We start from the raw sequence: 12077 nt of genomic DNA, 5'->3' as shown, positions 1-12077 counted from the left end.
ACACACAAGGAAACATAACCCCTTCCCCTGCACACACAAGGAACATAACCCCCTTCCCTGCACACACAAGGAACATAACCCCTTCCCCGCACACACAAGGGAACACCTTCCCCACACACAAGATGTAATGTGTATATTATAATGTACATGTGTATGTATGACTGTACGTGTGGCGACACCCGTACAGTCATACATACACATGTACATTATAATATACACATTACATCAAGGGAACATAACCTCCCCTTCCCCCGCACACACAAGGGAACATAACCGCCCCTTCCCCCGCACACACAAGGGAACATAACCCCCTTCCCCGGCACACACAAGGAACATAACCTCCTTCCCCGCACACACAAGGAACATAACCTCCCTTCCCCGCACACACAAGGAACATACATAACCTCCTTCCCCTGCACACACAGGAACATAACCTCCCTTCCCGCACACACAAGTGAACATAACCTCCCCTTCCCCCGCACACACAAGGGAACATAACCTCCCCTTCCCCCGCACACACAAGGGAACATAACCTCCCCTTCCCCCGCACACACAAGGGAACATAACCCCCCCTTCCCCCGCACACACAAGGGAACATAACCACGGAGACACAGGTACAACCACATACTGAAAAGTACTGATGACACGTTCAGCGCGCTGCATGTTTTTAATGTTGCCACATATTACAGATGTAAGGACAAGATGCCATCATCATCATTATTATTATGAATATTATTAGGATTATGATTACTATTATTCTTATCATTATTATTATCATGATTATTATTATTAACTTTACTATGATTACTGCTATTATTGTTATTTCTATTTTCCTTTTTATTTTCAATCATGCTACTTTGTTCATTTGTCTCATTCATTTCATTTAATTTTCCATTGATGTATATTTTCAGCTCTAGGGCTGCCTGGTGCTTCATGCAATAAACCGTTTATTATTATTATTATTATTATTATTATTATTATTATTATTATTATTATTATTATTATTATTATTATTATTATTACGTCCAGGACATCTGCACCAGAACTGACAGCAGCGCCACGTCCAATAGTGCATTTCCCTATTGTCAGTAGCGTTTTGTTCCCTCTAACACAATTTCATAAATAATTTCATATCGTCTATCTGTTCTATCTGTATCTCCGACGCCCTGATCCCTCCAGGGGGTGGCCGCGGCAGAAGTGTCTCCCTGTTCTGGCACTCCCTCTCGGCACATTCCATCCTGCTACTTCCTAATCTTGCTCCAGTGCTCGCTCACCCTATTGATCCACTTCACAGGTGTTCTCTCCCTGACACCTCTTCCCTCAATCTTTCCCTCATAAACTCTCTTCACAAATTAACTCTCCTCCATGCTCATCACGTGTCCAAACCGTCTCAGCGCACCACGCTTCACTCACTCGACCACTCTAAAATTCATGTCTCACAGCCTTAGGAAATGACAGGGAGCACAAAGGATTGGAAGATTGGGAGCTTTGTCCTTCTATGTATACAGATGTCATCAACGCCATACACTCCTGCTGAGCGAGTCCATAACACCGTGGGCCAGGCCGATCAGCCGCAAGACTTCCTGGCGAGACTCACCGTTGTTCTGAATTACTCCACCAAGATATGTGAGCTTTTCCGCGATCTCAATGTCCTCGCCACACGCATGAACAGACTGTACTGCTTCATGTAGCAAGCCTCCAAACACCTGTACCTTGGTCTTGGCCCAGGAGACCTGAAGTCCCAAGTAATAAAAGGAGCACTTAAAAAAAGTTAAAATATTGATTCTGTACTTACGTCAAGAATGATTGGAGTCGCCGCGCGCTCCTCGTCCTGTTGGAAAGAAAGAGTCAGTGTATCTCTCTCTCTCTCTCTCTCTCTCTCTCTCTCTCTCTCTCTCTCTCTCTCTCTCTCTCTCTCTCTCTCTCTCTCTCTCTCTCTCTCTCTCTCTCTCTCTCTCTCTCTCTCTCTCTCTCTCTCTCTCACGCACGAATGTAGACAGATCAACATTGTTTATGATCGATGACACTTTGCGTACCAGGAACGATGGCATAAATCTCAAATGTAGACAAGTAAATTCAGACTGTACTAAATTTTTCTTCACCAACGTTGTAGTGCGAGAATGGAATAAGCTCCCGCCTTCAGTGGTCCAGTGTAACACGATTGACTCCTTTAAAAACAAGCTCGACCGTCACTTCCTTCAACTTAATATTAACTAGAGTTGAAATGCAACGTTTTGGAGCCATCTGATTAATGTAGATTCACTTTTAGGTTTAATGGACAGACCACCTAGTCTGGACCATGGGGTGTGTGTGGTCTGATTTTCTATGTAACTCTATGTAAAATCTCTCTCTCTCTCTCTCTCTCTCTCTCTCTCTCTCTCTCTCTCTCTCTCTCTCTCTCTCTCTCTCTCTCTCTCTCTCTCTCTCTCTCTCTCTCTCTCTCTCTCTCTCTCTCTCTCTCTCACACACACACAAACACACAAACACACACACACACACACAGAAATCTTTGATTTTTTATATCAGTGCTGTCCAAACTTTTTCGCCCATTGTACCCTTTAATACTTCTCCTGCTGTTACGTACCCCCATGGCTGATTAAATTAAATTAAATTATATTATATTTATATTTATTTTATATTATATTTAGGTACACGTACATTACGCGTCCTTCCTAGGTACCCGTCCCTCCCTCTCTCTTTTCCTTCATACACTTTCATTAGTTTCTCCATCCCATCCAGACCCACTACATGCACCTCTTGTATAACTCATGTCCACTGCACGTATTCTTGATTGTTGTGCTGCATTCCATGTCTCTGATCCATATGACAGGGTTGACAGGATAATACTGTTACCTATTCACTTTTGTACCCCCATGCTCATACTGTTTCCTCTCATAACTCTCCCCAATACACTACTACCTATCTGCCCTTCCCTGCTCTTTCCCTCACCTCACCTTCCATACCCACAAGAAACATGCGTATATAAAAGTGTCCTTAAATATTTAAACTCAATACTCTTTTCCCCCAGGCTTATCCTACACTTATTCGTTTGTTTGTTTGTTTGTTTTTTACATCAAAGGACACGGCTCAAGGGCAACAAAAAGAGTACCAAAAAAAAAGCCCGCTACTCGCCGCTCCCATAAAAGATAAAAGTAAAAAGTAGCCAAAAGAGAGGTCAATTTCGGGTGGAGAGGTGTCCTGATACACTTTTCTTGAAAAAGGTCAAGTCATAGGCAGGAGGATATACAGACAAAGGAAGACTGTTCCAGAGTTTACCAGTAAAGGGGATGAAAGAATGGAGATGCTGGTTAACTCTTGCACAAGGGGTTTGGACAGCATAGGGATGAGCAGTATAGGGATGAGTCGTGTGCAGCGGGGCCGCGGAAGCGGGGAAGGCATGCAGTTAGCAAGTTCAGAAGAGCAGTCAGCATGAAAATATCGATAGAAGACAGAAAGAGAGGCAACATGGCGGCGGAATTTAAGAGGTAGAAGGTTGTCAGTAGGAGAAGGAGAGCTGATGAGACGAAGAGCCTTCGACTCCACTCAGTCCAGGAGAGCTGTGCGAGTCAAACCACCCTCTCACGCGAGATGCATACTCCATGCAAGGGCGGACAAGGCCCCAATAAATGGATAGCATTGGTGTGGCGGAGAAGAACTGGCGGAGACGATACAGAGCGCCCAACCTCGAGGAGGCTGATTTAGTGAGAGGAGATGTAAAGTTTCCATTTAAGATTTTGAGCTAAGGGCAGACCGAGGATATTTAGTGGTGAAGATGATAACAGCTGAGTGTTGTTGAAGAATAGGGGATAGGTGTTTGGAAGATTGTGTCAAGTTGATAGGTGGGAAAATTGGGTTTTTGAGGCATTGAAGGACACAAGGTTCATTTTACCCGAATCGGAAATGATAGCAAGGTCGGAGGTTAAGCGTTCTGCAGCCTCCAGCCTGGAGTCTTAAAATTCCTGTCGAGAAGGTCTTCTGTTGAAAGAAATTGAATAATGCAGAGTGGAGTCGTCGGCGTATGAATGAATAGGACAGTTTGTTATGGAAAGAAGATCATTGATGAATAACAGGAAGAGAGTGGGTGATAGGACAGAGGCCTGCGGAACACCACTGTTGATAGGTTTAGTGGAAAAACAGTGACCATCTACCACAGCGGAGATAGAACTTCCGGAAAGGAAGCTGGAGATAAAGGAACAGAGAGAAGGATAGAATCTGAAAGAGGGCAGTTTAGAAAGCAAAGACTTGTGCCAGACACTATCGAAAGCTTTCGATATGTCTAGCGCAACAGAGAAAGTTTCACCGAAACGGCTAAAAGAGGATGACCAAGAGTCAGTTAAGAGAGTAAGAAGATCGCCAGTAGAACGCCCCTTGCGGAACCCATATTGGCAATCAGATAGAAGGTCAGAAGTGGAAAGATGCTTTTGAATCATCCGGTTAAGGATTGATTCAAAAGCTTTAGATAGACAGGAAAGTAAAGCTATAGGGCGGTAGTTTGAGGGATTGGAACGGTCACCCTTTTTAGGCACAGACTGTATGAAGGCGTACTTCCAGCAGGAAGGAATGGTAGATGTTGATAGGCAGAGGCGAAAGAGTTTGACCAGGCAGGGTGTCAGCACGGAGGCACAATTGTTAAGGACAATAGGAGGCACTCCATCAGGTCCGTAAGCCTTCTGAGAGTTGAGGCCAGAGAGGGCATAGAAAACATCGTTCTTAAGAATCTTAATAAAAGGCATAAAGGAGTCATAGGGGGGATGAGTAGGAGGAATATGCCCAGAATCGTTCAAAGTGGGCTTTTTACAGAAAGTTTGAGAAAAAGAGTTCAGCTTTAGAGACAGATGAGACGGCGGTGCTGCCGTCAGGGTTAAAGAGAGGAGGGAAAGATGAAGAAGTGAAATTGGAGGATATATTTTTGGCTAGGTGCCAGTAGTCCCGGGAAGAATTAGAAAAAAGCAAGGTTTTGACATTTTCTATTTATGAAAGAGGTTTTGGTAAGTCGAAGAATAGATTTTGCACGGTTCCGGGCAGAATATAAAAATTATGGTTAGCAGGAGTGCGAAGGCTCTGGTATCTTTTGTGAGCTGCCTCTCTATCTTTGACAGCACCAGAATAAGCGTGATTAAACCAAGGCTTTTTAGCATGGGGAGTAGAGAAAGTACATGGAATGTGTGCCTCCATTCCAGAGACAATCACCTCTGTGATGCGCTGGGCACACACAGAGGGGTCTCTCTCCTGGAAGCAGTAATCACTCCACAGTAAATATAAGAAGTTCATCCTCAGGTCGTCCCACCGAGCTGAAGCAAAATGCCAGAGCCATCGTCTCTTCGGTGAGTCCAGAGGGTGTACAGAAGCGATAGGACAGGATACAGAAATAAGGTTGTGATCGGAGGAGCCCAACGGAGAGAACAGTTTGACAGAGTAAGTAGAAGGGTTAGAGGTAAGGAAGAGGTCTAGTATGTTGGGCCTGTCTCCAAGACGGTTGGGAATACGTGTAGGGTGCTGAACCAACTGCTCTAGATCGTTGAGGAAAGCAAAGTTGTAGGCTTGTTCACCAGGCTGGTCAGTGAAAGAAGATGAAAGTCAAAGCTGGTGGTGAACATTGAAATCTCCTAAGATGGAGATTTAAACGAAGGGAGACAGAGTCAAGATGTGTTCCACTTAAGAGTTCAAGTGGTCAAAGAATTTTACATACTTGATACAGTTAATTGAGAAATAAACCGCACAAATTTATTTAGTAATAGTGACAATGAAGTCTTAGCCAGATGATGGAAAATTATGAAGTCTAGGTCATCACGAGAGCACGTGATGTCGTTGCGTACGTAGACACAACATCCAGCTTCGGATTGAAATTTGGGATAGAGATAGTATTAACAGAGTAGAGATTACTGTCAGTAGCCGCCAAGATCTGTGTCTCGGTGAGGAAGAGAAGGTGAGGTTTACAGGAGGAGAGATGATGCTCCACAGAATGAAAATTGGAACGAGGACTGCGAATGTTGCAGAAGTTGATATATAAAAAAAAGAGGAGCTATCAAGACGCCTCTCAGATCGAAAGCCAAAAGGGGAGTCCTCTCGGGGGCATTTGTGCTCCCCCCCTCTAAACGGGAACTCTGAGGCATTTTCTAGTGAAGCAATCATAAATTTTGAAAAAAAATAAGAAATGGTATGCGTTGCTTCATGTATGTAGTGTTAAGTGGATAGTAAGAGGATTTGTCCTTAGAGAGCATTCTGAACTAATCTCTGGTGTTGATGAGACAACTGGGAAACCGAAAGAAAGGAGACAGGAAGAGTCTTTGGTGGGTTGCAGCACCCTCCTCGATTCCCGTAAATAACTCATCGAGAGTGGCATACTCCTGTTTCGGTGGGGGTTTTCCTACGTACTCACAGTGCATACATTATATATATATATATATATATATATATATATATATATATATATATATATATATATATATATATATATATATATATATATATATATATATATATATATATATATCACTTACCTTCGCGGAAGCAAGAGCGAGGGTGCAGAAGGCAAATGCCAGCCAGTACATGTGACTGCCCATCTTCTCCTAACGACCCCCGGAAGAGGAATGGTGTCATCCAGCTCTCAGCCTGTCATTATATAGCCATGGAGTTGTCCCTCCCCGATACCCTCGCCCCCCGGCACGCACACTCCCGCCATCAATTCCACGGATTCAAATTCAGAAACGTGTCTGCATTTTTAATTCGTTCAAGACCTTGAACCGAAAGACTAAGTTTAGTCTCTCTCTCTCTCTCTCTCTCTCTCTCTCTCTCTCTCTCTCTCTCTCTCTCTCTCTCTTGATGATGTTGAAATGTACAGCGTTTTAAGGCAGTCACTTAATAATAGCGACTCACTGATATTAGGAGACTTTAACCTCCCCCATATCGACTGTGCGACCCTGTTAGGTACAGAAGGCGAGTCACATACAATGATTGATTTTTTAGAAGAAAGTTACATAAGCCAAATGGTTACTCAACCAACTCGACAAAATAACATACTGGACCTTGTTATAGCGACCCAAGATAACCTAGTCAGTAATGTCACGGTAGGAGAACACCTCGATTCTTGCGGTCATAGATTAGTGCGCGTCGACATTGGAGCTCAAATATCAGTGACTGAAAATAAAGTAAAGGTGCCCAATTTCAAAAGAGCAAATTTCGTAGAAATCCGATAAAAACTAACGGAAATAAAACTATCAGATGATGGCAACGTAGTGGAAGCCTGGCTAAGCTTTAACAATCATTTACTCACTCAGCAGAACACATTTGTCCCCTTGTGCGAGAAGCGAAGTAACACTAATAAAAGCCCACCTTGGTTTAATAGCGAAATTAAACATTCGGTTAAGGAGAGAAAATTGTCTTACAGGGTAAATAAAGAACAAAACACGCCCGAAAACATTAGACTATACTATGAAGTCAGGCGGCGAGTTAAAAGATTAGTATGTCAGGCAAAGCGTCGATATGAAGAAAACATTGCAGCCAACTGTGAAAATAATCTAAAATCTTTCTTCATGTATATAAACAACAGGAAGGCGATCATGAGTGGAATTGGACCCCTAATTGTGACGGCGAATTAGTGATTGAAAGCCACCACTTTGCAAACTTGTTAAACAAATATTTTTCTCAGTATTATTACTAAAGGATATAATTATATAGTAGTCGTACCGCCACCACTACCAACACCAGCAAAGACAATAACACTACTGTAAATCCCATGCATGCATTGCCTAACCTTGAAAAAACTACTAATGAAGTACTTCTTTTAATAGAAGACCCACCCTACAGGAACTAAACGATTCAAGGCTGGAGGCAACAGAACGCTTAGCCTCAGACCTTACTATTATTTCCGATTGGGGAAAGAGGAACCTGGTGTCCTTCAACGCCTCTAAAACACAGTTTCTCCACCTATCCACTCGACACTATCTTCCGAACAACTATCCCCTATTCTTTGACAGCACTCAGCTATCACCTTCTTCAACACTAAACATCCTCGGTCTATCCTTAACTAAAAATCTCAACTGGAAACTTCAGATCTCATCTCTTACTAAATCAGCTTCCTCGAGGCTGGGCGTTCTGTACCGTCTCCGCCAGTTCTTCTCCCCCGCACAGTTGCTATCCATTTACAGGGGCCTTGTCCGCCCTCGTATGGAGTATGCATCTCATGTGTGGGTGGGGGGGGGGGGCGTCCACTCACACAGCTCTCCTTGACAGAGTGGAGTCAAAGGCTCTTCGTCTCATCAGCTCTCCTCCTCATACTGATAGTCTTCTAACTCCCAAATTCCGCCGCCATGTTGCCTCTCTTTCTCTCTTCTATCGATCTTTGCATGCTGACTGCTCTTCTGAACTTGCTAACTGCATGCCTCCCCCCCTCCCGCGGCCCCACTGCACACGACTTTCTACTCATGCTCATCCCTATACTGTTCAAACCCCTTATGCAAGAGTCGACCAGCATCTTCACTCTTTCATCCCTCACACTGGTAAACTCTGGAACAATCTTCCTTCATCTTTATTTCCTCCTGCCTACGACTTGAACTCTTTCAAGAGGAGGGTATCAGGACACCTCTCCTCCCGAAAATGATCTCTCTTTTTGGACACTCCTTTGACCTCTATTCAGGAGCGTAGCTCCTTAGCTGTAAAAAAAAAATAACTGATTGCTCTTCAGTCCCTTAAAAAAAGTAAAAGCACAGGACCAGACGATATAATTATATCCTTTAACATTAAAGAAAAAAAAGAACGAAATACTATCCTCTCTCACAACCGTATTTAATATGTTCTTACGACAAGGCGCCGTCCCTTTGGATTGGAAAGAGGCTAACGTAATACCGATTTTTAAGATAGGAGATAAAAAATTAACGAATAATTACAGGCTCACTAGTCCAACTTTAGTAGTAGGTAAACTACTCGAGAACATAATTAGAGACAAAATTGTGAGTTATATTGAAAGCCACTCATTAATAAAGGATTCACAACATGGCTTCCGTAACAAGAGATCCTGCCTATCAAACTTACTGACAGTACCTTTACAACATCATCTTCACAGTTTATGACGTAACCAAATTCTTGGATGTAGTATATTTGGATATTCAGAAAGCGTTTGATAAAGATAAACACCATTATTATCTCTCTAAATTAAAGCAACTAGGTATTAACGGTCAAGTACATCAGTGGATCGCAGATTGGTTGAGCAACAGACAACAAAGAATGGTGATCGACGGATTTAACTCAGAGTGGGCGCCGGTCACTGGTGGTGTCCCTCAGGGCTCGAGTCTTGGCCCAGTGATCTTTATTATTTACATCAACGATGTGGACGTTGGACTCAATAATCTCATTGCTAAAATTTGAAGACGACACAAAGATTGGTAACTCCGTCCTCACTGACGAAGACAGGCAAAGTCTCCAAGAAGACTTGCATAAAATTTCAGCTTGGTCAGATAGAAGGGAGATGCCCTTTAATGTAGATAAGTGCCAGATTCTTCAAGTTAGAACAAGAAATAAGAGGTTCGATTACGAAATGCGTAGCGTTAAACTCAAAAGCGTTCAGTGCGTCTGGGACCTGGGTATCAAAATCGTGTCAAACCTTAAATTCTCACAGTAATGCATCGATGCAGCAAATAAAATGAAGAGAATGCTGGGCTTCATTTAAAGAAACTTTTTATTATAAAATAAAGATGTAATACTCCCGCTTTGCTATAGCTTAGTCAGACTTCACTTGGAATGTGCGGTACAGTTTTGGTCACCCCACCATGCAAAGAACATTGGTAAATTAGAAGGTGTTGAGCGTCAAGCGACAAAAACAATCCCCTCCTTGCGCAACAAACCTTATGATGAAAGGCTTTCAACCCGTAGCATGTTCCCTCTTGAGAAACGTCGCCACCGAGGAAAACCGATCAAATGTTTTAAAATACTTATGGATGTACGAATGTGGACAAATCAATATTGTTTATAATCGTTGACACTTTGCGAAATTCAAAGTTTGGGTGCCAGTTGAGTAATATAATTTCACTTAGATTTGAGGAAAGACCACCATGTCAGGACCATAGTGTATGTGTTGTCTGATTATCTATGTAAGGTTATGTAAGTATCTCTCTCTCTCTCTCTCTCTCTCTCTCTCTCTCTCTCTCTCTCTCTCTCTCTCTCTCTCTCTCCTGTGTGTCGGTGAGGAAGAGAAGGTGAGCTTTAGAGGAGGAGAGATGGTGTTCCACAGAATGAAAATTAGAACGAAGACCGAATGTTGCAGAAATTGATAACAAAGAGGTTCGAGGAGTTATCAAGACACCTCTTAAGTCAGCAGCCAGAAGGGGAGTCTTCCCTGGGGGAATTTGTAGCCCCCCCCCCCCCTGGCGGGGACTCCGAGGCATGGTTATGGTTCGCCATTTTGAGTGAGCTTCTCACGTGTGGGGGGCTCCACTCACACAGCTCTATTGGACAGAGTGGAGTCTCAGGCTCTTCGTCTCATCAGCTCTCCTCTTACTGATAGCCTTCTACCTCTTAAATTCCGTCGCGATGTTGCCTCTCTTTCTATCTTCTATCGATATTTTCACGCTGACTGCTCTTCTGAACTAGCTAACTGCATGCCTCCCCCCTTCCCGCGGCCTCGCCTCACACGACTTTTTAATAAAGCTCATTCCTATACTGTCCAAACCCCTTATGCAAGAGTTAACCAGCATCTTCACTCTTTCATCCCTCACGCTGGTAAACTCTGGAACGATCTTCCTTCAGCTGTATTTCCTCCTGCCTACGACTTCAACTCTTTCAAGAGGAGGGTATCAGGACACCTCTCCTCCCGAAATTGACCTCTTTTTGGCCACTCGTCTGTACTCTATTCAGAAGTAAGTAGCGGGCTTTTTTTCCATTATTTTTTTTTCACGCCCTTGAACTGTCTCCTTATATATATATATATATATATATATATATATATATATATATATATATATATATATATATATATATATATATATATATATATATATATATATATATATATATATATATATATATATATATATATATATATATATATATATATATATATATATATATATATATATATATATATATATATATATATATATATATATATATATATATAATTGAGTCAGATCAGGACGCTAGTATTCTCCAAGGTGAACTAAACAGATTGTTTGACTGGGCGGATAAATGGCAGATGGAGTTCAATGTAGGGAAGTGCTGTATTCTGAGTGTAGATAGGAACAACCCCTCTCATAACTATTGCTTAAATGACACTCTCATAAGCAGGTCTGGGTGCGAGAGGGATTTAGGGGTCTTAGTGAGCTCTGATCTCCGTCCACGGGCACAATGCATTCAAGCTAGAAATCGAGCAAATAGGGTACTGGGATTTATTTCAAGAAGCGTAAGCAACAGAAGCGCCGAAGTCTTCTTCAAACTATATTTACCATTAGTTAGACCTCATCTTGACTATGCGGTTCAGTTCTGGTCACCTTACTATAGAATGGATATCAAAATGTTAGAATCGGTGCAGAGGATGATGACTAAGATGATTCAGGGGTAGAGAAACTTCCCATACGAGGAAAGACTCAAACAGTTAAACTTGCATTCTCTAGAAAGGCGAAGGGTGCGTGGAGACATGATCGAGGTTTATAAATGGATGAAGGGCTTTAATAAGGGAGACATTCATAAGGTTTTGTTGGTAAGAGAACCGGGTAGGACACGAAATAATGGGTTTAAACTGGATAAATTCAGATTCAACAGGGACATAGGCAAAAATTGGTTTACTAACAGGGTGGTGGATGAGTGGAATAGGCTTAGCAGTCATGTGGTGAGTGCCAATACAATTGTCACATTCAAAAATAGATTAGATAAATTCATGGACAGCGATATTAGGTGGGGTTAGACACACGGGAGCTTAGGGTCAAAGGAGCTGCCTCGTACAGGCCTACCGGCCTCTTGCAGACTCCTGCGTTCTTATATATATATATATATATATATATATATATATATATATATTTATATATATATATATATATATATATATATATATATATATATATATATATTTATATATTACAGAAAAGGGG

General features: G+C 42.2%; 1 protein-coding gene across 5 annotated transcripts in view; it reads right to left on the bottom strand.

The window, feature by feature from the left end:
- Positions 1-6582, bottom strand: part of LOC126990599 (zinc metalloproteinase nas-38-like) — a 36893-nt gene extending 30311 nt beyond the window's left edge. For 2 of the 5 annotated variants that reach the window (XM_050849284.1, XM_050849285.1), the window contains exons 1-2: positions 6501-6582; positions 1796-1831 (exon numbers count right to left, since the gene is read on the bottom strand). In XM_050849284.1, coding sequence (XP_050705241.1) covers positions 1796-1831; positions 6501-6563 — 99 coding nt within the window. In that variant the 5' untranslated portion in view covers positions 6564-6582. The remainder of the gene's footprint in view (positions 1-1795; positions 1832-6500) is intronic. The other 3 variants (XM_050849286.1, XM_050849287.1, XM_050849288.1) reach the window with 3 other exon arrangements.
- Positions 6583-12077: the final 5495 nt, after the last annotated feature.

This window comes from Eriocheir sinensis, unplaced genomic scaffold, assembly GCF_024679095.1.
Source record: "Eriocheir sinensis breed Jianghai 21 unplaced genomic scaffold, ASM2467909v1 Scaffold18, whole genome shotgun sequence".
NCBI classification, from domain to species: domain Eukaryota; kingdom Metazoa; phylum Arthropoda; class Malacostraca; order Decapoda; family Varunidae; genus Eriocheir; species Eriocheir sinensis.
Note: the sequence above shows the minus strand (reverse complement) of the source record. Positions and strands in the feature narration are given on the sequence as shown.